Source organism: Eurytemora carolleeae, unplaced genomic scaffold (genome assembly GCF_000591075.1).
Source record: "Eurytemora carolleeae unplaced genomic scaffold, Eaff_2.0 scaffold115, whole genome shotgun sequence".
NCBI lineage: Eukaryota > Metazoa > Arthropoda > Copepoda > Calanoida > Temoridae > Eurytemora > Eurytemora carolleeae.
This window is the reverse complement of record NW_019396189.1, coordinates 347,524-373,031: the sequence shown is the minus strand read 5'-3', so window position 1 is coordinate 373,031 and position 25,508 is coordinate 347,524. Positions and strand designations below refer to the sequence as shown.

General features: G+C 31.5%; 1 protein-coding gene across 1 annotated transcript; it reads right to left on the bottom strand.

The window, feature by feature from the left end:
• Positions 1-11,266: 11,266 nt before the first annotated feature.
• Positions 11,267-25,166, bottom strand: LOC111697654 (putative transcription factor SOX-14). Its single transcript, XM_023467729.1, has 5 exons — positions 24,914-25,166; positions 20,435-20,510; positions 14,464-14,603; positions 12,525-12,629; positions 11,267-12,070 (listed from the first exon to the last, which is right to left on the bottom strand). The coding sequence occupies exons 2-5, from the start codon at positions 20,507-20,509 to the stop codon at positions 11,416-11,418; spliced, it is 975 nt and encodes a 324-aa protein (XP_023323497.1). The 5' UTR covers position 20,510; positions 24,914-25,166; the 3' UTR covers positions 11,267-11,415.
• Positions 25,167-25,508: the final 342 nt, after the last annotated feature.

The window sequence follows — 25,508 nt, the reverse complement described above, 5'->3', positions numbered from 1 at the left end:
ATTATTATTCAAAACATAATATATTTGATAGTGAATTGAATTATTATTCAAAACATAATATATTTGATAGTGGATTGAATTATTATTCAAAACATAATATATTTGATAGTGGATTGGATTATTATTCAAAACATGTTTGTAGCTATACTATTGTTATCCTTGCCATCCTGTTGCGTGTTATTTGAGCCTTTTAAACGCCAAACAGGGTTTTTCGGCGACACCTGCTTGAAATTATAGGGATAGAAAACCTTTGAAAGTTTATCTATTTGCGTGCAATTTACCAAGAACTACAATAATCGAATTTTTTCTCATTCAAAACTTATAAAAAAAAGTTCAAATTGTACACGAATATTTGTTAGACAGGAGTGTGCCGTAAAGGGCAGATGTTAGTAAACGCAGCTTTAACCCTAAATTGTGTATTGGGAAGGAACAAATGTTTTGTTTATCTACACCCACGGCCCCACTATCATTTCGGAAATGTAAACAGTATCACTGAACATCATTTAAATTGTTTACCGGATAAACATAGAGCTATAGGACTAGGAGACTGCTGTAGACTTTAACTATACATGGACCAGTATCGTAGACTAACTGTATAAAGTGTTAAAGGGACCGTTCATTTATTTGGGTAATTTCAGGGTAAACCAAACAGCATATTCGCTGTTGATTGGTTATAGTCTTACTTTTCAAAGACAACTGTGGCCGGAGAAAAAGTCGATTTTTCGTTCAGAATTTGAGCGGAAAGGGACGGTCCCTCTCTATATACACTATTTGATGTTTTTGTTCAGTAACAGCAGCCCAATAAAATTTAAATTTATCATATTTTAATGTCATTATGTGTTTGTTATTATGTACTAAAATATGAAAACTTTTGATATTTAAGCAAGAAATTTACGTTTATAGAGAGGGACCGTCCCTTTTCGGCTTTTTCTCCGGCCACAGTTGTCTTTGAAAAGTAAGACTATTACCAATCAACAGCGAATATGCTGTTTAGTTTACACTGATATTACCCAAATAAGTGAACGGTCTCTTTAATGAGATTAATAAATGCTTTTTTACCGATGTAAAATGAACATGTCCTAGATCTTATGGCTTTTATATTTATTAAAGCTTATTGAATAATTTTTTAAGAAGAAGAAGAAGAAGAAGAAGAAGAAGAAGAAGAAGAAGAAGAAGAAGAAGAAGAAGAAGAAGAAGAAGAAGAAGAAGAAGAAGAAGAAGAAGAAGAAGAAGAAGAAGAAGAAGAAGAAGAAGAAGAAGAAGAAGAAGAAGAAGAAGAAGAAGAAGAAGAAGATATATGTTCTGTTTGTACAGATGGCCGAGCATAGACTGCTCTCCTGCTGTGTAGTATTGAGTATATTGTTAAATAAACAAAGAATTTTCCAGAACATATCACATCTTCTTAAATCAAAATATCCTTTAAATCAAAATATCCTTTAACTCAAAATATCCTTTAACTCAAAATATCCTTTAACTCAAAATATCCTTTAACTAAAAATGTTCTTTACCCTAAAGTATTCTTTTATATATTATAATGTTCGTTAAAGTGATATTTGCCTCAAACTATTTTTAAATTCAAACTATTCTTTGGTTTAATGAATTCTTTAATTCGAAGTTTTCTGTAAACATATTCTGAGGTATTATCAAACTTTTATTGTCCTAAATTTCAAAGTAATACTAAGAATACAACTAGATAGTTCAAGGAGATGCCGGACAATAAAGTTTTCATCTGAAAACAGTGTTTTTCTTATTAAATGTGCGTCTCCCTCCCATCCACGCCATCTTCTGAAAAAAGAGCAACCTACTGTGACTATCTGTGCATCTTATAATCATGGAATGTTGCTCCTGTTCTAGGAGAGATGGGTCCACGTCCAGTTACAAAATATTTGATTTTCCTGTCGGTAAAATCGAATTTCTCTATCGTGGTGAAATTCTGGATCATCCCCCCCCTCTCCCCATCATACATTTCCCCCTTTTCAGGTTAAAGTTTGACCGACATAGTTTAGCAGCTGCCGCGTTGGTCAATCTATGGAATTCAACCATTCCTGGAGGAGCTCCGTATCCCCAGTATTCCAGGGACACAGATACAATACAAATACAATATAGTTAGACGAGATCACCCGCTGCTTATAAGATGTACTATAGAAAGGGAACGGGGGAGGGGGACAATAGTTCTTTAATACAGAATTGTATAGAAACATGGAATTGCAGCATAGAATAAAATGTTTGCAGTCCAGTAAATAAATAGAATATGAGGACCAATATGAACTGGAAGAATGATGGAATGGTTTGGGAGAAGTGGAATTCAACTGAATACGACATAATGTAGGTCTGAAAAATGGGTGGCACTTTGAACTAGTTGGATTAATTAAAGGGACTGTAAGCGTAATTTCAAGTGACTCTCCACTGCAAAATTGGCAATGTCCGATTCACAACGGCACTCCTGAATCATTTATCTGATAAATAAGGTGAAAGATTTTTTTTCAGACTAAAAAGTGTTTTATTCTAATAATTTCAGAATTTTTTCCAGCAGTATAGAAATGCGCAAATCACTTTTATAGAGAACATAAAATTGAAATCAATCAGTTTTTAAAATTATAAACATTGCCGAACATTGATATCCAATTCGTACTTAATCAGACAAAGCTTTAAAGGGTACCATCGAGCAATGTCATCTTTGTATGGAGGGAAACATGAAATTCCGGATTAAAGATTGGATTATTCTAGGATAAAGATAGAGAGATTATAAATAAGAGGGCGAAAATATAAATAATAGTGCTAGAGATAGATAGATAAATAAGATTTTATAGGTACACATGGTACACATGGTACACAGGGTACACAGGGTACACAGGGTACACAGGGTACACATGGTACACAGGGTACACAGGGTACACAGGGTACACATGGTACACAGGGTTGCCCACACAGGATGAGACTTATTCTGCCTTTTTTCTTACATTGTTAGATCCTTGCCACTTTAAACTTGCTTCATATTTTCTGCAATATCTTTAAAATACTTTATTTTCGACAGAAACACTATTTCAACCTTTAGATTTTGAGATGGATAGATCGATAGATCGTTAAATCTAGACAGCTTGATGAAGGTTATGTCTGTGTCTGTGTTTAGTTGATCAAGGTTTGTCTGTGTCCGTGTCTAGTTGATCAAGGTTTTGTCTGTGTTCGTGTCTAGTTGATCAAGGTTTTGTCTGTGTCTGTGTCTAGTTGATCAAGGTTTTGTCTGTGTCTATGTATAGTTGATCGAGGTTTTGTCTGTGTCTAGTTGATCAAGATTTTGTCTGTGTCTAGTTGATCAAGGTTTTGTCTGTGTATGTGTATAGTTGATCGAGGTTTTGTCTGTGTCTGTGTCTAGTTGATCAAGGTTTTGTCTGTGTCTGTGCTAGTTGATCAAGGTTTTGTCTGTGTCTGTGTTTAGTTGATCAAGGTTTTGTCTGTGTCTATATCTGTGTATGTGTATGTGTCTGTGTCTAGTTTATTATTAAATGAATTTAGAAAGATAACAGGAAATTAGAAGGACTAGGTATACAGTGCTGCCCACAAAAGATGAAGCTTCAATGACGACTTTATGGAATTCAAACTGTCTCTTTCCAACATTTACGATTCTTTAAAACTGTAAATTTGTCTCCTACTTTGCAACATTATCTTTATTTTCCTTAAAAAGCTTAATTTGGAGAGAAAACCAATTTCAACCTTAAGATTTGAAATAGATGGATAGAGTAAGTAAAGATGTTATATCTAGACAGCTTGTTCAAGGTTTGTCTGTGTCTATGCTTGTGTCTGTGTCTAGTTTATGATTAAATGATATTTGTAAAGATAAAGGGAAATGAGAAGGACTAGGTGTACTTGAATAATTATATGTTTATGTAAGCAGGTGCAAACTACAACAATATATTTTAGTTTTTATCTGATCTCGCTCCACAGACACCTTACACAATCTAGAATTGTATCTAGTCTACTTTAAATCCATATTTACACTTCTAGGAATATACAGTTGTATTCTACTTTAAATCCATATTTACACTTTTAGGGAATATAAAGTTGTATCTAGTCTACTTTAAATCCATATTTACACTTCTAGGAATATAAAGCTGTATCTATGTCTACTTTAAATCCATGTTTACACTTCTAGGGAATATAAAGTTGTATCTAGTCTACTTTAAATCCATATTTACACTTCTAGGAATATAAAGTTGTATCTATGTCTACTTTAAATCCATGTTTATACTTCTAGGGAATATTAAGTTGTATCTAGTCTACTTTAAATCCATATTTACACTTCTAGTAAAGTTGTATCTAGTCTACTTTAAATCCATATTTACACTTCTAGTGAATATAAAGTTGTATCTACTCTAGTCTACTGTAAATACTCTTCTAGTGAATATAAAGTTGTATCTAGTTTACTTTAAATCCATATTTACAATTCTAGTGTCCCATTTTTGTATTTTGGTTGTAAATCAGAATTTTGTGTAGATTTTCAAGACTGTTTTGAATTTAAAGTGTTGCGGCAAGTATGTGAATTTTTAAAGAAGATTTGTAAAAAGTAATTAAAATTTTTTTTCTCGATTTTTGCAACCTTAGACTTACTGTGAGTCGCTGATAAAGTGAATTTTTTCTTTTTAGTTAATGGGAATTAGTCTTCATTAAGAATTAGTTTTTGTCTTTTTTCTTCATCTTACAATCGAGTATAAACTTTTTTCATAGAATTCTGGTTTTTAAAATTATGTATTGCTTGAATTTTTTTAAATTGACAAAAAATTTAATGTGTCGTTTTTTTAGTTTTTAGTTTTCATAGAAAGAGGAAACCTTGCAATCATTCAACGAACTGTTTTTATGTTAAAGATATTATCTTAAAATTAACTCTTGCCAAACATCTTTCTGTATGAAGTAATTTTCTTGGTAAAAATTTATGAGTCTACATTTGAGTAATTTTTTATTTTAAGTCAATACATTTCAACCATTACCTTACTGTATTATTTTAAGGATTCCAAGGGGGATTTGTGAAAACAGCTCCAGGCTCTCTAATTTCTCCTCCTGCAGTAGTTTTGCAACATATTTATGGTATTCAATATCTGTTATAATTGTGTCAACCATTAACTATAAGATCTCTCCGTGTAATGTCGTCTTTAACTTAAAATCCCCTCTCGGAGACACCAAACCAAATAATTTTAGCCCCCTTTTCTTTGTTCTCCGGGATAGGAGTCTAAACACTCTTGTTTATTGTGAACCCATTTCAAAAGTTAAACAAAGAAAATTAGTGACTTTCGTTAATAATTAATTGTCATTCTTTTCAGAAGTTTAAAAAAACTTCTTAGGACTGTCCGACGATTTAACCCTCCGATATCTCTTATTAGATCGTAAGAATCTTTCCATTATAAAAAATTCATTGTAATAATTTATATGTTATTATCTATATCATTTTTTTAGGAAATAAAGAGTTTCTCTTCATTATCGGTTTTTGATTTAAGGGTTATCCAGTTGTCTATCTGTTCATTATTGAGAATCTTGCTGCTATACGACAACAAATTGTTACTGCGGACAAATATTTGATTTGATTTGAAAAACTTGTTTTGAGAAGGGTTAACAGTGGAGGAATTTTCGTCGTCTTATTTTTTCTTTCAATTAAGAGATTTAATTAGGAATAGTGTAACTTGCAATTGAACTCTTTCTAAAACTCATGGATTTAAGAAAATATAATTTCCAAAAATTGCAAATAATAAAATCCTGAGAGAGCGATTTACTTCCTCAAAACCATTTCAAGAGTGAGGAAAGGGTCAGCTTAATTCAGCCAATAATTTCCCCTTTATATTTTCAAGCGTTTATAAACGATTTTAAATCCAAGGGATGAAACTTCAAGACGATTCTACGAAATGAAGTCTGTTTCCTTATAATTATAATTCCCTGTTACTGTAAACTTTGTTTTTATCTTTGTCAAATCCTTAACTAGGCCATATAAAAATTAAAAAATCAATTCAACCATGAGATCGCCACCATTTTGAGAGTTTTATGTCTTAACAGTCCACTTTTTTGTGGGTTACCCTCTACTACCTCGGGTAGTGTTTAAATATGTGGACTTGTCCTTTTTTTACATGACACTTTTTTTAAAAATAGTTTTTTTCCCTTTTTTTGTCGTGGTAAAGTAGATTTTCTTTTTGACTCGAACAAAAATAAAAATAGATGTTTCTTACATAATTTACGAATACGCTTTAAGATCAACTGCGTCGATTTGATTTACAATTTCGTGGTTTTTGTTGAGGAGGACGGGGGGGGGGGAGTGGAATCGAATTTGTAAAATTCTGAATTTTATTAACTACACAAAATATTTTTTAATATCGTTTGATATATCAAATATTTGAAATATATTTGATATATTTGAATATAATTGCATTATGGAGATACAGCTGATATTTATCGAACCATGATTTCAGATAATAATTCTTTTTAATACTCTTGAGGATTTATCAAAAGAATATTATAGCATTAAATTTTATAGATAGAATTTTAATCATCCGTTTTTATATTATTATTCCACCTTAAACAAAGCTTTCTGTGCGTACTGCAGTGATCTGCAGTACGCTGAGGCCGACCGAAGAGAAAGTGAGATAACGAGCAATTTTGTTCATAGTAAGAAACTTTATAACATTGTACATTTATGATGGTTATCAAAATTAACTAAACTCATATTAACTATTTATCTAAATATTGATGAGTCTTTACCACAAACTTTGCAACCCAATCTCGCAGACCTTAGATATTTTAAACTATGTATTCTGGTAGATCAAATAATCTAATTATGAAATATCAAAGGTTTACACCATATCAGGTTACAAAGATATAAGAATTACAAAATTTGAATTTGTGGCAAAGAGTCAATTCCTATACCTTAGGTTTTCTTTTATTTATCAACATCCTTATGGTTTTCAGGGTATCGATGTGAATTATTGATTTATATAAAGGAATTGAGTTTTTGCCACAAACTAAAATTTTCCTATCGTTATAACTTTGCAACCCAATGTCGTAGACCTTAGATATTTCAAACTATGGATTTTGGTAGATCAAATAATTTGAGTTTGAAATATCAAAGTTTTCCTCCATCCAGTAGCAGAGATATTGAGTTTAAAAAATCTGAGTTTGTTACAAAAACTCATTTCCTTTCTTGTTGAAAATCCTGATTTTTGGTTAAAGCGCACTAAAACTAAACAGATTTCTTTTCTTAAAAGAAAATTTTTTTTAAAAGAAAAATTCTGTATTTCTGCACTTCTACAGTTGGCGAAAGTCGGCATTTTAAACATTTGCAAATTGTGTTTTTTTTAACCAATTGTAAAAGTATGTATAAATTATTGCAACTATTTTGATTTATTTTCTCTAGAAGCCAATCCATTTTTATGGATATTCAGACTTGATTATTTTGGTGTTTTATCCCCCCCCCCCGGCACCTATACATCGGCATGAATAAATTTAATGCAATTTCATCTCGTTTTTTCTGCACCCCCTTCCCCCCCCCCCCAGCATAATTTGTGTTGGTCAGATCAAATTTTAGCACATGCAATTGCAAAGCCAAATTATTATTGCAACATTTTGCAACTCTGAGAAATCATTTGTTTTCAATTAAATTTCTGCACGAAAAGTGTTTTTTATTGATAAAACATGTATTTAATAAGTTTTGTAAATATGTAATTATTTATATAAAAGAAGTAAACACTGATCACAATATACAAATACTTGTAAATGCCCAAACTATAAAATGCAAACAATTTTAACTACAATTTTTTTTTCAAAGTTGGACTTTGAACTGTGCCAGGGCTCTCTTAAAAGGTATTAATTTAAAACACGTACACATGAAAATTAAGCTCTGCCGCTTCTTAAAGTTTAAAATTGAAATAAAAAGTTATAAAATTAAGTTTATATATTGACAAATTGAATACTTTCAACATTCTTCCTAAAATTTTGATTGCAATGGTCTAAAACTAAAAAAATGGAAGCTTGTGTATTTTATTTGAATTATATGAGGTTATAGAGATCCGGGAAAAAATTTTGGAGGAAGGAGAAAGAAATTTTGAAATATTTGAAATATATTGCATATTTAATATTCTCTTTTTCAGAGTTTTAAAATTTCAAATTATTTAAATTAAATTTGAATTAATTGTGAGTTGTGACCAATTATTTTTGAGTAAATAATGCACATTAAATACGGATAAATTCACACTTACATTCTATATTTATATTCTAAAATGGTATAAACAGTTACAAAAAGCTTGAACACAAGAAAGGCAAAGAGGAGATCACGTGATTTAATCCTGAAAGGTTGCAGAGAACTTAAAACACTCAGCGGCAAGAGCGCATTGAACAGGGTATCAGCTGGATGTTTGTTTCAATACAGCTATTTGGGCTGTTTCCAACTTAGGGTTTAAAATTCATCTAAGAATATTGATTGAGGCTGTTCATTTTGTTTTCAGGTCATTACAGGTATATTTATAATTTTAAGCATAACTTCATCTAAAGGATGTTACTTTAAACTAAAACTTTTAATTGAAGTTTTTAATCTTAAACTTTTTTTGCTGCAATAATTAAGGATTTTCTTAATATTGTGTCTAGAATCATATTAATACCAAAATAAATGAAATGAACATTTGCAAAGGTAAAGATAAAAAATATTAAAACTCTGAAATAGAAGTTTAAATTAAAAATTACTGACAGGCAAAAAATATCAAAACTTGGATGAACTATGTAAAAGACATATAATGCACATATAAACAGTTAAATATATAAAGTCAAATATTAAAGATACAAAATTACACGTAGATTGAAAGCACACACAGTAGAAATTCACAAAATTTAAGCTGGATTTGTTCAGTTAAATACAGGGATAACGTATAACAGTTTATCCCAATATAGAAGCACCCTTATATCGGGTTAACAGGGGGACCTATACAATTGTGGATTAGACAGACAAGTCTAAGAATCAAAATATGATTTTAAAAAGTCCAATCAACATGTAACACGGCAATTGTGAAGTGTACACAGACAAATTTCATTGATTATTTAGCTAATAAAACAACTATTTCCTTTCAAATAACTTGAAATACAAATAAGATTGCTTAAATGTCGTCTTTACATGCCACAGTTTAATGGATCCCCCTGTACTGTTCATTGTTTTGCTTTAAAAGGTCAAATGCAAGTTTGATTCAACTAGATGATAATCTGTGCAAGATTTTCTTTTTTTCAGTTTGTCCTTATTGATGTTTATGTGCATTTTTCTAATTTCAAGATGGCATCGTGCATCAGTCTGATTTAATTGACGAAAGGTTTTAAAACTTCTTGGACACACTTATAGAGAGTGTTTATAAAATTTATACACATACCATAATTACACAAAAATAAGAATTTTTAAATCATATGTTTTATCTTATGAAATTTTAGATTTTCTCGGAACGAATCCCATGAATTTCAATTAGTCAAAAAAATCCTTTGAATAGCAATTTTTTGATCAACGCTTACTTTATTTTTATCAATATTTTGATTTATATTTAAATCAAAATTTTTCAATCAAATTATTTTGGGAAAAATTATCCAAAACTTGCATTAGATCCAGTCTATCTGAGTAATGCTAACCCTGAAGATTGTCGGGGTTTAGTTTTATATTTTACATGCACTTAAACAAATCTTATTCCATTTCTAAAATCCATTGTATTCACTTTAAATTCAAACTTACATCTAATACTATGCACAAGGCACATATTTGTAAAGAGGGGGGGGGGAAAGGGATTTTTAAGGAGAAAGGGGAGGGGAAGGATAATTTTCATAACTAAGAAAGGGGCGAAAGAACGGGGTGGGGGCGGGGGGTATAAGATAGATATCAGAGATCGTTAAAAAACTGTTCAGTTTAAGTTGGTCGTGTGATTGGCATGCTCTGTCTTTTATTGATTATAAGTAAAGACGCCGCTAGGCTTGGTTTTGCCTGTTTTCTGCTTGAACCTGAGATTATCTTCTGGTCAAATAAATCCGATATTATTCACAAAATACAATGTGCACCCGAGAGCCCTTAGGTTTACAATTGATGGCAGTTATTTGTTTTCAATTATGTTATGCAAGAAATAAGTATATGTCCTTCATAACACCCCTCGCATCCCCGTTCCCCCCTCCCCTCCTCCCCCCACCCGTCTTCAACATGAACCTTTTCACTCGGCGCACCCCTAACAAATCTGATGGTTTCCAAAAATGTTGACAATAAACTTAAAAATACGAGATATTCGGAGAGATTTATCCCCTTTCAGGACATTTAAACATTTTAAGATCTTATCTTAATATAATATAATTCTTATATGCAGTGCTCAGAAAATACCAGATTTATCATAGAAATTGATATCTCTTCTAGCTTTATTCTAATATATATATAGATAGTTATTCTAGAGATTAATCTCTTCTAGCTTTATTCTAATATATATATAGATAGTTATTCTAGAGATTAATCTCTTCTAGCTTTATTCTAATATATATATAGATAGTTATTCTAGAGATTAATCTCTTCTAGCTTTATTCTAATATATATATAGATAGTTATTCTCAAGATTAATCTTTTCTAGATTTATTCTAGAGATTAATCTATTCTAGATTTATTCTATAGATTAATCTGTTCTAGATGTAGTCTAGAGATTAATCTATTCTAGATCTATTCTAGGGATTATTTTATTCTTTATTTATTCTAGAGGTTAATCTATTCTAGGTTTATTCTATAGATTAATATACATTCTTGATTTATTCTAGAGATTAATCAATCTTTGATTTATTCTAGATATTAATCTATTCGAGGTTTATTCTAAAGATTAATATATATTCTAGGCTTATTCTAGAGATTGATATATATTCTAAGTTTATTCTAGGATTAATATTTGTTCTAGATTTATTCTAGAGATCTCTAGATATTCTAGATTTATCCTAGAGATTGATATCCCTTCTAGATTTATTCTAAAGGTAAGTTAAATACTAGATTTATCCTAGATATTAACACTATTCTAGATTGAACCATAGAGATATCTATTCTATATTCATCCTAGAAAAAAATATGGGTTTTGAGTTCTAGATTTATCATGAATATTATTATTTATATCTATTCTAAATTTATCCTAGCGATTAATATCTTTTCAAGGTTTAGCCAGAGAAAAAAATATAGATATTAGAATTAAACCGGAGATTAACAAATATCCAAGATTTATCTTAAAATTATAAATGGCTTAAAGAATGNCCCTCCCTGCCGGCATAGAAATTATAAGACTATAGTAAGATTTCGTAATAAAGCAAATGGTTCTGTAATCCTCGTACAACATGTACATTTGTATAATCCTCGTACAACATGTACATTTGTATAATCCTTCACGTTAGAGAACATTTGAACTTGTCTTAGAGAAGATTATCTATATTTAGACTGGTCTCGGCAAAATTCAAAAGAGATCCATTGACCGGCAAGCTCATCGTGCCGGTCAGATCAGTCCGACAGCTGAGATTACAATGACAGCTGGGACAGCTGAGAATGGCCGGAGGACAGCTTTCAGATGTTATCGGCTGTAATTCCACCAAATCCATTTCCTCTTCATTGTAAGGATTCGGATAAATGTCGTCGTTGTCAACCGTGGGAAGATTCCAGCTAAATATTTGTCCTGAACCCCGCTCCGAGTAGTATTTATGCTCCTCCGGTACTCCCCTACTACCTTGATACTCCGTGTAGGTCGGACTTTTATCTGAGAACCACGTCGTATCAACCCCCGGGAGCGGATCCTGGGAGAAGAGCGAGAAATCTGAATCCTCCAGATCTATCTGAAACTGGAGATCGGAGCAGGCAGGATTGTATTCTTCATTCAGCTCATCCAACTGTATCCTAGGACTAGATCCGTCCTCCTGACTAGCTGGGTACTCGTCACTCGTCACAGAATATCGTCTTGAGTAATGTTGGTTGGACTCGTCCTCTGTTTGTACTATGGCAGTGTTGTTAGTTGTATCTTTGGTAGATTCCTCTTCAACCTGATCCTTACTTTTCCTTCCAGACTTTACTCTCCTCCTAGATAAACGGAGACTTTCTCAACAAATATTAATCATTTACGGGAACATAAAGTTCTGAAGGACAATAAAATTGCCAGCCGGGACGATAGGTGTTCTACATTTTCAGACTTTAATCTTCTCTTAGATAAACATAAAAATTCTCAAAGAATATTAATCATACATACGGGAACATTTATGCTAAAAGTCCGAAAGGACAATAAAGTTTCCAGCTGGGACGATAATATTGGTTTATGATTTAAAAATGTCCAGACTTTACTCTCCTTCTAGATAAACAGAAACTTTCTCAAAGAATATCAATCATACAAAAAGGGAACATTTATGCTTTAAGTCTGGAAGGACAATAAAGTTACCAGTCGGGACAATAAAGTAGTTAAAAATTTGAAACCAGCCAGGACGATAAATTGGTCAGCTGGGACAATCAAGTACGTGGAGTATAATATAAAATGTTTTACCTAGGTTTGTACTTGTAATGTGGGAACTCCGCTATATGAAGAAGGCGTAACCTCTCCGCCTCCTGTCGGAAAGGTCGTCTTTCCTTCTCGCTCAACTTTCTCCACCTGGAATTATGAATTATGTATTGAGATAACCAATAAACTGAGAAATGATTGTCATCTTCACATTTTCTTTTAATTAGAAAAGTATTTTCAATTTATTACCGTTTTACCTCTTAAAAAATACTCTAGTCATTTATGCTATTAACAGCTTCTTTTTGTTTTGAAAAGGGCTTGATAGAAATTAAATCTTTAATTGACTACATTGTATTGACATAAACGCTGACTACTGTAGTAAAAATAAAAAATGTGCAAACATTGCAAATTGTCATCACAATGAATTTAACCTATTTATGTTGGTACAAGTACAAGGAAAGAGAAAATTAGCTCGAATAATCTATCTTTAAATGTCGTCGTTTTTTAATATCCCTGCCTTCTATCAAATCAGCAATCAGTTTGCGTGTCAGATCTGAGAAAAGATATTCATCTATTATTTATTGCTTCATCAGTAGCGTACAATATAGCACGTGCGCAGAATAGTAAAACGTCTCTCTTTCAACTTACAAAAATATTTCCAATAAAACCTTGCAATTTAATTCAAGGCATGAAGTCCAGTTTCAAAGTAATTCACGGAGAAGAATAATTTGAATATTAAATACCTAAAGTTAGAATATTTTCTGATGAAGAAACCCCTCCCCCCCCCTCCTTCATCTATCTCATTATATAAGATTAATCTACTAGTTGAATCCTTTACTAAACAGTTGAACCATGAGATATTGATCATATCTCATCTCTGTTCTCTCTGGGAATCTTCTCAGGATATTTTAGTTCATTAAAATTATAATTTTTTTAAAAATCTTGAGCTGGAGACTTTTAAATAAATCGAAGGAATAAGTTAAACTTATTCTCAGTTCCAGAGGAGATTAAAGGGACTGTAAGCGTAATTTCAAGTGACCCTCCATTCAATGATGGTAATACCTGATTCACAACGGTACCCTTGAAACCTTTATTTGGTCAATAATGTGAAATATATTGTCGTTTTTCTAGTTTTTAAAGTGCTTAGTTCTGATAATTTCGATATGTTTTCCTGCAGTTTTCGATCTTTTAACATTCATATCTAATTCATACTTGATCAGACAAAGCTTTTAAGGGTACCACTGTAAATCGGGCAATGCCATCTAAGAAAGGAGAGAGGGTCACATGAAATTACGCTTACAGTCCCATTAACCAATTTCTCGTATGTCCACAGTTATAAGTAAAATTTGAACCGAATTCTCATTACTGAAATCTTTCACCAATGCGAGATTTCCATTAAAAAAGTTGCCAGCCCTGTCGAGATACTATCCTTAGTCCCATACACGAACTAAGTCCAGTTGTCTTAGTCTTCGAATTGCTTAAAAAATTGGATGACGGCAATTTTTTCTCATCAACTGCTTCGCGTGTTGATTATAAAAATAAATATTTTTGTAATTGTCTTTTAAAATTGTATACTCCCAAATTTAGTGTACTCTACCTACCTGGCTCCCAAATTTATTGTACTGCATTTACCTCGCTCCAAAATGTATTGTACTGCATATACTTCGCTCCCAAAGGAATTGAGTCTTTGCCACAAACTTCTGAATTTAAAATCCCTATATCTTTGGAATTCAATGTCGCAAATCTTTGATATTTCAAACTTACATTATTTGATATTACAGAATTCATAGTTTGAAATATCTAAGGTCTACGACATTGGAATCCAAAGATATAGGGTTTAGAAAAGTAGAGTTTGTGGCAAAGACTCAATTCCTTTAGTGTATTGTACTTAGAAGGCTTCCAAATTCAGTAAGCTAAACCTACCTAGCTCCCAAGGTTAGTAAACTACCCTACCTGGATCCCAAGGTTAATATTATGCACCTACCTGGCTCCCAAGGTTTGTGAGATGTACGCATTATGCATTCTTGGAGTTTTACTGATAATCTTGGCTCTCTCTATCTGGCTCCAAACCATGAAAGCATTCATTGGTCTCTTGATGTGTGGAGCACTGGGAGCCTTCACAGCCTGTAATATTCAGCAGTTAGTTTATATGTCCAACTCCAACATTTTACAAAGAAATAACAGATTCAGTAGTGGCCCTCCAGTTAAAAATGGACACGCCCGAAATGTTTGAAAGTTTCCTTTACAAGAAGTTGGTCATTTTTAATTTTGGATTCTTTATATAAATCGACTTGTGGATTTATTCAGCAGACATAAAGAAGGAAATTGTCAGAATTCAACACGTTTTAAGTTAGAAAACCTACTCCGTTGTGAATCAGGCATGCAACTCTTTCATGGGGGGGACCCACTTGAAATTATGTTTACAATCCCTTAAAATTAGGACTTTCAAGCTCTTGAATGGTAGGTTTGGATTGCCTTTATAAATTTTATTAAAGACTGCATTGATTAATAATTATTATTAACACAAAAGAAGATTTTTTAAAGAACTCTCCTGAAATATTTGGTAAAAAATACCTTGAAAAACAAAAACGATCATTAAAAAGAAAAGCTAATTGAAAATCAAATCAAGATTTTTTTAAAAAATAGGGTTTTGTAAAAGAAAGTTTCAGAAAACTTGTAGCCTAGGAACAGACAAACAATGATCTTTGTGAAAGAGCACTTTCCTAAATGCATGCACGCGCATTTTTAGCAAAATTTCTCGTTCTTTTATAGGCTTACGTCATTTTGCGTAATATTATGCAGGTCTCTATACCAGCAGATGTGCAGTGCACTTGGGGGTATAAAAATGAACAAATACATATAAATAAATAAGCAATCATCGAATAGGTTTAGATAAAAGATAAAAAATTAACTGTTTTAGTTTATTAATAACAATTGCATTTCTTAACAACTCTTAAAGTTAAAACGAAAGAATAACTTTTAAAAGTTTCAATTTTTCTTCAAAACATTTTATTTTTTATTTCTCATAGAAATGAGTTTAATTTTGAAATTAACACCCTCTAAGAAGTGTTAATGTATGTTCGTTAATAACATCACATTATACTGGGTGTCCCAATAATCATGGAATTAAGTGACGACTTTCATATCGTCTTTGTTCCGCGCGACATTATTTCGTTAACACAATTTTAGTAATATCCCAGTTAAACATTTAACATCTAAAGCTACTGGTCTTGGATTTACAAAATGTGGTATCCCATTTTTGCACCTTTAAAATTGACGGAGATACTGAGGGATTTTTTCAGATAAGACGATTTTCAACTCTCTCTTAATTACCATGTTTATTGTGACACCCTTTACAATGTACAGTGTACATTTATATTATATTGCACATGCATACCCAGACCAAAAAAAAAACATTTCTTTAGAGTATTTGCTAAAAATGGCACAATTTTTGTTCAAAATCAAAATTTTAAGTGATTTTGAAGTGTCGCAACGTCTTGGCAGTTAAAATTACCTCACAAACCCAATCATCCTTATTTTAGTTTTTTTTTCAAAGTTTATCTTATCTCATAATAGAATGCAATTCGGCGTTATGCAAAATTTAGATTTTCAATGAAGAGTGAAGATATTTCATTTCATCAAAACTTACTAATTTCGATCACAATTTGACCCCTTATACATGTTTTTAAAAGTTTTTTATTAAATACTTTTTAAAAAACGAATCCACAAGTTTAACCCTATTCCCGCTGGGGGGGGGGTCAATTTGACCCCCCCCTGTAGTTTTTTTTACATAACTCAAAAAGTATTGGTCTGAGGCTGTTGAACTTTTCTGACTTTTCTTACATACCCAAAGCCCTCCCTTTAGGCCTAAAACCGGGCTTTAATACTAACTGCCTGAGTCCTCAGGCACACTGCCTGAATGACTGCTTTTGCCTGTAGCAAACTAAATCTTTGTTTTGGCCCATTTTCACTTGTCAGATTTTGATAAAATTTAGCTTTTTGGAAAGCCTATGACATAAGGAAACAGATTGCACAAGTTTTGCGAAAAAAAAATTGCAAATTTTTTGCAAACAACCTGTCAAAGGAAATTTGCACATTTTTAGTTTTTCTTGATTAAAAATCAGGTTATTTAAAATTTTGCAAAACTTTTTGCATATTTGAAATGGCATGGTCAAGGGCTTTTCAAAAATGTATAATTTGTCATTTTTTGGACAAATTTTTTTTTGCAAACATTTTTACTATAAAACTGGATTTTGCGATAAAAAATTCAATTTTCGCAAACTTGCAAATTTTTTTGCAGATTCTAAAAGTAGAGCACAAGAGCTTTCTAATGATGTATCATTTGTCATATTTGGACATAAAACATGGGATTTAGAGGGGGGGGGGTCAAATTGACCCCCCCCCAGCGTATCCTGGTTTTCAAGTACCCCAGCGGGGATAGGGTTAAAGGTTGTTGAATTATAGACCAAAATACGTTTGATTTCAAATAAAAGAAACCGAATTTTTTCTCACTCTGGTTAGTCCGGGGTGTATTACGATTTATCAGTGAAAAGAATACAAATAAGCAAACTTCTACGGAAAGAATAAATTTCTTAATTTTAGTCTTGCAACTTTCATTTGCTAACAGAAAAGAAAAATTAATTATGAGATGAAATCGGAAATTAGGCGTTCGTGTTGTATTGTCAAATTACAAAGGCCGCCATATTGATTTTAAATTCCTGCCGGATGCCGCCATTTCTTGAATATGTTCCCCGGCAACATAAACCAAAGAATTTTCGCAGATTTAATGCGTTTAGATTTACTTTGAGGACAATATTTGCCTGCAAAGTTATATCAGGGGGTTGTTTGCAAACTCTCAGGGGTTGTTTGCTCATATTAAATATCTTTAGGCTGGCAAATATAATCCTCTTTATATATATTTCCAGTGGTTTCAACAGTAAAACTTCAAAGGAGGCCAAGTTAGGGATTTTAAAGCAATTTAAAGGGGTTAAAAGGAAAATATAAAATCAAAATAGATATAATAAAAGGATGATGAGATAAGGCTAGATTTAACTTTTAAAATCTTAAAATAACATCAAATATTAAATTTTTCTTAAATCTTTCTTAAATCCTAAATCATGAATTTGAATTTCAGATCTTATATCTTTCTTAAATCTTGAATCATGAATTTTGAATTTTAAATCTTGAATCTTGAATCTTGAACCTTGAATTTCTTAAGCCTTGAATCTTAAATCTTAAATTTTGAATTTTGAATCTTGAATCTTGAATCTTGAATCTTGAATCTTGAATCTTGAATCTTGAATCTTGAATCTTGAATCTTGAATCTTGAATCTTGAATCTTTAATCTTGAATCTTGAACCTTGAATCTTGAATCTAGAATCTTGAGTCTTGAATCTTGAATCTTGAATCTTGAATCTTGAATCTTGAATCTTGAATCTTGAATCTTGAATCTTGAACCTTGAATCTTGAATCTTGAGTCTTGAATCTTGAATCTTAAATCTTGAATCCTCAAAGCTAAGATTAAGTGTGGTGAGAAGGCCGAATACCTTCAGGCGTTCAGTTAATTAAAGTATTAATATTTGTCATGAAAACTTTTCAGGGATATTCAATAAACATAAAGTTCTTCAGTATACAGGGATATTCAATAAACACAAAGTACTTCAGTATACAGGGATATTCAATAAACACAAAGTACTTCAGTATACAGGGATATTCAATAAACACAAAGTACTTCAGTATACAAGGATATACAATAAACACAAAGTTCTTCAGTATACAGGGATAGTCAATAAACATTAAGTACTTCAGTATACAGGGATAGTCAATAAACATAAAGTTCTTCAGTATACCGGGATATTCAATAAACATTAAGTACTTCATTATACAGGGATATTCAATAAACATAAAGTTCTTCAGTATACAGGGATATTCAATAAACATAAAGTTCTTCAGTATACCGGGATATTCAATAAACATTAAGTACTTCATTATACAGGGATATTCAATAAACATAAAGTTCTTCAGTATACAGGGATATTCAATAAACATAAAGTTCTTCAGTATACAGGGATATTCAATAAACACAAAGTACTTCAGTATACAGGGATATTCAATAAACACAAAGTACTTCAGTATACAGGGATATTCAATAAACACAAAGTACTTCAGTATACAAGGATATACAATAAACACAAAGTTCTTCAGTATACAGGGATAGTCAATAAACATTAAGTACTTCAGTATACAGGGATAGTCAATAAACATAAAGTTCTTCAGTATACAGGGATATTCAATAAACATAAAGTTCTTCAGTATACAGGGATATTCAATAAACATAAAGTAGTTCAGTATACAGGGATATTCAAAAAACATAAAGTAGTTCAGTATACAGGGATATTCAATAAACATAAAGTACTTCAGTATACAGGGATATTCAATAAACATAAATTACTTCAGTATACAGGGATAAGACAATCTTCTGAAAAATTCTAAGAAAAAGCGTAATGATTCCGAATCCAAGAAATTAGGACTCAACTTCTTAATTAAATCTTGGATTCGAAAAATAAAATGTTCCTGAAACTCTAAGAACTAATTTTAAATAGAAAAAAATCGTCAGATTTTTCATTTTAATTAATTCAACTCCATTAGTTAAATAATTAGAAATTAACACAACAAACATGTCTCCCTTAGCGTATAGAAAAATTCACATTTGTAAATAAAATAATGATAAAATGCAAAATGAAAAAGTGTTGAAATCATTACAACTGTTAAGAGCAAAAAATTTTGGCGGCTTAATATTTAAAGGAATATTTCTAATGATGAACAAATAATTTTTTTATTTGTTTAAATTAGTGAGAATTCTCGCTATTTTCACTAATTTTCAGAAAGGTTTTCAAATCTTGAGGTTTTGTGAAAATTGCTTATCATTTAAAATCTGTTCGCTTTCATGACAATTTAAACCCGCCACCGTCTTTGTTTGAGTTGGTGAAAAAAAAACTATTTCACTTGTTCGTATAATGTCAAATATGCAGATAGTTTTTCGAGAAAAATATCACTTTGTTAGTATTATGAATAGAATGCTAAGGTTGTAATAATCTGTGAGATATCCTAAACACTGTTTTCATAATAGTGAACAAATAGTTAGATTTTTTCAACCAGTTTTTCATGGCAAGGTATAAAATTGTCTTATGTAAGCTTTTTTAAAATAAATCAATGGCACCACTGCAAATCAAGAAGTGCAAGTTTTTACGCAAAAATCAAGCAGTATTTTGCCAAATATTACTTATAAACTTAAGTAGAGATAAATTTATTTCTAGGAATACAACAAAGTATAAGTGAGCTGTTGAGGTAAAACAAATGGCCAAGGCGTTGCACCACTTTAAAGACGAGGCTTTTTAAAATTTGATGAATAACTTTCAGCCTTATCTATATTTCAGTGGGCCTTCTTTTTTCTGTAAGCTCAACTTTTGAAAGACTCATGACGTTAATCCTTCACGTCACGCAACCTCTCAATTTAATTTTTTTTACAGGTTTTTAGAAGTACTGTGATTTTGTGAAGCCTATTAACTGAATTCTTATTAATTATAATTTACTAAAATTATGATTTCAAACGAAAAGTCCATGTTTTCGTTTTATATTCTTTCCAAATTGTTTGTAATAATTGAAATTGAAACCTTGTATACAAACGGTCGCGTTTGCTTTTTGATGACACCCTTTTTATCGGCATTTTCTTTAAAAATAAGGTTCTGAGTTTATCCTATTTTCAATACAGTACCAACTCCAGCATTATTTTGAAATAAGAATTAAAATGCAATGATAGATAAATAATCTAACCAAAACTCACCAACAAACTGGGATAAAAAGAGCGATAAATGTTACTAACAACCTCTTACATAATTTGAAATGTACCCCCCCCCCTCCTCCTCACCCCTCTTCCCCCTCCCATCCACGCCTACCTTGGTAGCATCAGTGTAGGGTGTGGCAGAGTCGGAGCAAACTCTCATACTAGGGAACACACTTTTTTCAGACATCCTAAAATCAAATAAAATTAATATTTTATTTTCTGTTTAAATATTTTGTAAGAAAACATGGATCAATAGAAATTTTTCTTCTTCTTTAAAACACGATTTTGACATTTGATATTTGTGCAAAGATGAAATTTTATTGAATTTTAATATCCTTCATAATTGTAATCCTCGGCAATTTGAATAATTTTCATTTTATGGATTTTTGATACTAGAATCATAGAGTAATCTAAGACTAGAACCATAGAGTAATCTAGGACTAGAACCATAGAATAATCAAGGACTAGAATCATAAAGTAATCTAGGACTAGAATCATAGAGTAATCTAGGAATAAAACCATAGAGTAATCTAGGACTAGAACCATAGAGTAATCTAGGACTAGAATCATAGAGTAATCTAGGACTAGAATCATAGAGTAATCTAGGAATAAAACCATAGAGTAATCTAGGACTAGAATCAGAGAGTAATCTGGGACTAGAACCATAGAGTAATCTAGGACTAGAATCATAGAGTAATCTGGGACTAGAACCATAAAGTAATCTAGAACTATAATCATAGAGTAATCTAGGACTAGAACCATAGAATAATCAAGGACTAGAATCATAGAGTAATCTAGGACTAGAACCATAGATGAATCTAGAACTAGAATCATAGAGAAATCTAGGACTAGAACCTTAGATTAATCTAGGACTAGAATCATAGAGTAATCTAGGACTAGAATCATAGAGTAATCTAGGAATAAAACCATAGAGTAATCTAGGACTAGAACCATAGAGTAATCTAGCACCAGAACCATAGATAATTCTAGGACTAGAATTATAGAGTAATCTAGGACTAGAACCATAGAGTAATCTAGGACTTAAATCATAGAGTAGTCTAGGACTAGAATCATAGATAAATCTAGGACTAGAACCATAGAGTAAACTAGAAACAGAACCATAGAGTAATCTAGGATGAGAACCATAGAGTAATCTAGAATAGAACCTTTGATAAATATAGGACTAGAATCATAGAGTAATCTAGGAGTAGAACCATAGACTAAACTAGAAACAGAACCATAGAGTAATCTAGGACTATAATCATATGGTTATCTAGGACTAGAAGCATTGATTAATCTAGGAATAGAACCTTGATAAATATAGGACTAGAATCATAGAGTAATCTAGGACTAGAATCATAGAGTAATCTAGGACTAAAACCATAGAGTAAACTAGAAACAGAACCATAGAGTAATCTAGGACTAGAACCATAGAGTAAACTAGAAACAGAACCATAGAGTAATCTAGGACTAGAACCATAGAGTAATCTAGGACTAAAATCATAGAGTAGTCTAGGACTAGAATCATAGATAAATCTAGGACTAGATCCATAGAGTAATCTAGGACTCGAAGTATAGAGTAAACTAAAATCTGATTTTTCGAAATTTGTTGGGTTTACTAAAAGTGTATAAGACAACTGGAAGCTACCAAGTTTTGTCGGTGGTTTAATGTTTAACCAATAATTGTCAAGTCAATAATAATTTTAATTATTTACTAATTTAGAATATTTCCATCAACAGATTTAAATTCTGCATCGTTTCTCGTTTCTTTGAAATTAAATGTGAGATGACTTAAATGTTAGTAAAATCCCTCCCCGCTCCCTTTCAGGCCGCGGTCAGATAAAGCCACTCATTCATAATTGTGGTTGTGCAATGTGCAATGTGCAATGTGCATATCAAGTCTTGTATTTTAAAGGCTAGATTTTTTTGGTATTTAGAAGTTTAATGTTGATTGGGGAAGGTGAAATGTAAGAATTTTTATTTTCAAACTTTGCGTCCATCCTTCTAGTATAATCTACTAAAATTAAATCGTTAAAAGGACCGTTCACTTATTTGGATAATTTCATGATAAAAAATAGCCTATTCGCTATTAATTGGTATCAGTCTTACTTTTCAAAGACAACTGTGGCCGGAGAAAAAGCCGATTTTTTGTTCAGAACTTGAGCGGAAAAGGATAGTCCATTTGGCTGGACCAAATTGACTGAATTTTTTTAGGAAACACCCCTGGGTATGCTGAGAGTGACATAGGCTACATTTTTAACAGTTTTGAAACTCCATGGGCAACACCAGGCACTTTAGCTAAAATCATGATTTAATATCAAGTGCAGGATAACGGTAGTAGCTATGACTATGAATAATAATATAAACTTGGGCAACACCGGGCACTCTAGATAGTATTCTATAAAGAGATTTGTATTTGTATCTGGTCCTATGATTATATATATATATACATATATATATATATATATATATATATATATATATATATATATATATAGTAGCAATTTCTGATTATTTGTTTGAACGTCCAATTAAAATTCGGGAACCCCTCGACAGATTTGATTCAAATTTGTATTGGGGAACTCGGTAGAACCACGGGAATGTTCTTAGCTTGAATTAAAAATCTAAGACCTAAGTAAGCTGATTTTTTAGTGTTCAGAAAAAGCTGGGTTCCCAAGCTATAGTAAATCAATAAATTGCAAAATTTGGGAGAACCATAGTTCATGAATAATTCATAGTTTTTCCTAAAAAACAACCCGTTTGAGGCAGGATTTTACTAAAATTACTCTATTACTCATTTTAAAACAGTTATATGATAATTTTAATGATTTTTCATGTGGCTCAATTAGCTAGAATGTTAGTGCATCTTGAAGGATATCTATAGATTCTATCCCATGTACCAAATATAATTATGTAAGCAATTTTAATAACTCTTATACAGTGAAACCCTTAATAACGAATACATCGGAAGAATTTATAAAATGTCGTCTTGACAATTTTTCATTGAGTTTTATACTATATTTCGTAAATTTCAGTATTTGCGAAAATAAATAAATAGCCATGAATATGCGGGAACAGTTTTAAAGAGTTCCATATAATCATTTAATTAAAAAAACTAAATATCTGCAACATTCCATTATCAGAAAGTGAAGAATACGACATTTGATGAATTCTTTCGATGTATTCGTTATTAAGGGTTTCACTGTATGATAACTGTAAAATCCATGAGTTTCTTTGGAAAACTTTTTTTTTATCCCAAGAGCAATACATTTTATATTTTTTTTATCCCTAGTGAAGAAATAATTTTCATTCCTCAACCCGACAATATTAAGTTTACAAACCACACTTTATTGGCACCCGCACAACTGGGTTTCAGCCAGGAAAATAATGTGAGTTTTGAATTTAGTCCCGGCTGGATACTTATTTCCCTGCTGGCTGGATTTTAAGCATAAATTTTCTCTTAATAGGATTTTTTTTTTCTCTAAACATATTTTGAAAATATTGATGTAGCAACAGAAGCAACGTGCAGGATAAAAACTGGCTCTGAATTTATCCAAGAGTATAAGTTAACATTGTCATATTTTCAAATTGAGTTGGGATTGTCAAATTGAGTTGGGATTGTTAAATTGAGTTGGGATTGTTAAAGAATATATCTTGTATATTCCAAGCATATCGAAAGAAAATAATTGACCTAAAAAAAGATCTAGACATCACACATATAGATCCAGACAGCCAAAAAAAATTGCAATAATTTTCAAGACTGGTTCGACTTTTGAGTGTCGCAACATCTACCCCATAGATTTTACCTCACTAACTTTTTTTGTAGCCCTAGAAATTTACAATTCAGAACTTTAAAGCATTTAGTTTTAACTTTAGTTTATCAGAAGTAATTGGCAAAATTCTCTTTGATTTTTGCTTGAAAGTTCGTAACCTTCTGATCCCTTTGCTCAGATAAGTTTAAAACCCCAACCCAATCTCAAAAAGTATTAATTACCCCGTGATCAGGTACATTTAGAAACATTAGTAATAATACTTTGTTGTAAGTCCATAATGTTTAGCACATGAAGTAAAATCGTATCGGGGTTATAAGTTTACATAGATTTGATTACTATGCAATTACTTTTGAAAATAAAAATAAAAAAACCTTATTTTAGAAGATTTCACATAACTCATTTTCGAAACAACTAAAATAAAGTAAAAGAAGGAAAGCTGGATTTCCCAAATCGATTTGTTGAGCAAGGATTTAATGTGTTCTTTCATTGTTTCCAATTTTATTTATTGAGCTTTCAAGGTCACCGTAATTATCAGAATTATCTATTTCGTGGCTCGCAAAAAATCCAATTACTGTTTTGCAACCAAGTGGAGCAAGAATCTGCAAATTCGACATCTAATATCTTAAAAACTCAACAATTTGTCTAAAGTGACATTTTTATGTTCGGTTCGGAAATCAGGTTTTGATAATTGGAACATAATCATCTATAAAAGTTTTACGAACTTGACTACATTTTTATCATCATTTACATAAAATATACATATATATAAATTAAACATGCACAAAATATAAATACTTATATTCTTTGAAATTTCTTACCTTAATTTATCTTTTTTACTTCAGTTATTCCGGAATTCTATTTTTTACTTTTTTCACTTGTTAGAGTTTTTTTATTGTGAGATTAGGGTTTGGAGTGTTAGATCACAATATATTCATCATACAATATTAGTATTGTTAGTGAGGGCTGGATAATGTGCTGGTTAGTGTGCAAGGGAGGTTAGTGCAACATGCTGGTTGCACTAGAACTGCACTAAAACTGCACAAATTGCAGTTGCAACCCGCGACAATGTATCCCGCTCTCTGCACTGCAAATCCTCGAACATTACAGTCATCTTGTACTTTCAGACGCAATACGCAATTCTACACATACACACACACACACCCCCACACAGGCACGTAAACAAACACATTACAAGAAGGCAATGAATTCACTGGATGTCCCACGAAACATGACAGTTAAGAGACGACTTGAAAATCGTCTTTAATCTTGGAAATAATTTGCGGTTTTTATACGTCAACATAATATTTAAATTAAAATTCTTTGATTATTAATCACAAATTATCCATTTTTCCTTTATTTCTAAAATGAGGTCTGCATTTTTTGTGCTTATCAAAGTTCCGATTTATACAATTT

Excerpts from the sequence above, each read along its gene's own strand:
- LOC111697654 (XM_023467729.1), bottom strand. The coding sequence starts at position 20,509 with ATGTCTGAAAAAAGTGTGTTCCCTAGTATGAGAGTTTGCTCCGACTCT. Across the intron at positions 14,604-20,434 it reads CCTACACTGATGCTACCAAG|GCTGTGAAGGCTCCCAGTGC; the intron begins GTAGGCGTGGAT and ends TGAATATTACAG. Across the intron at positions 12,071-12,524 it reads CATTACAAGTACAAACCTAG|GAGGAGAGTAAAGTCTGGAA; the intron begins GTAAAACATTTT and ends CCGTTTATCTAG.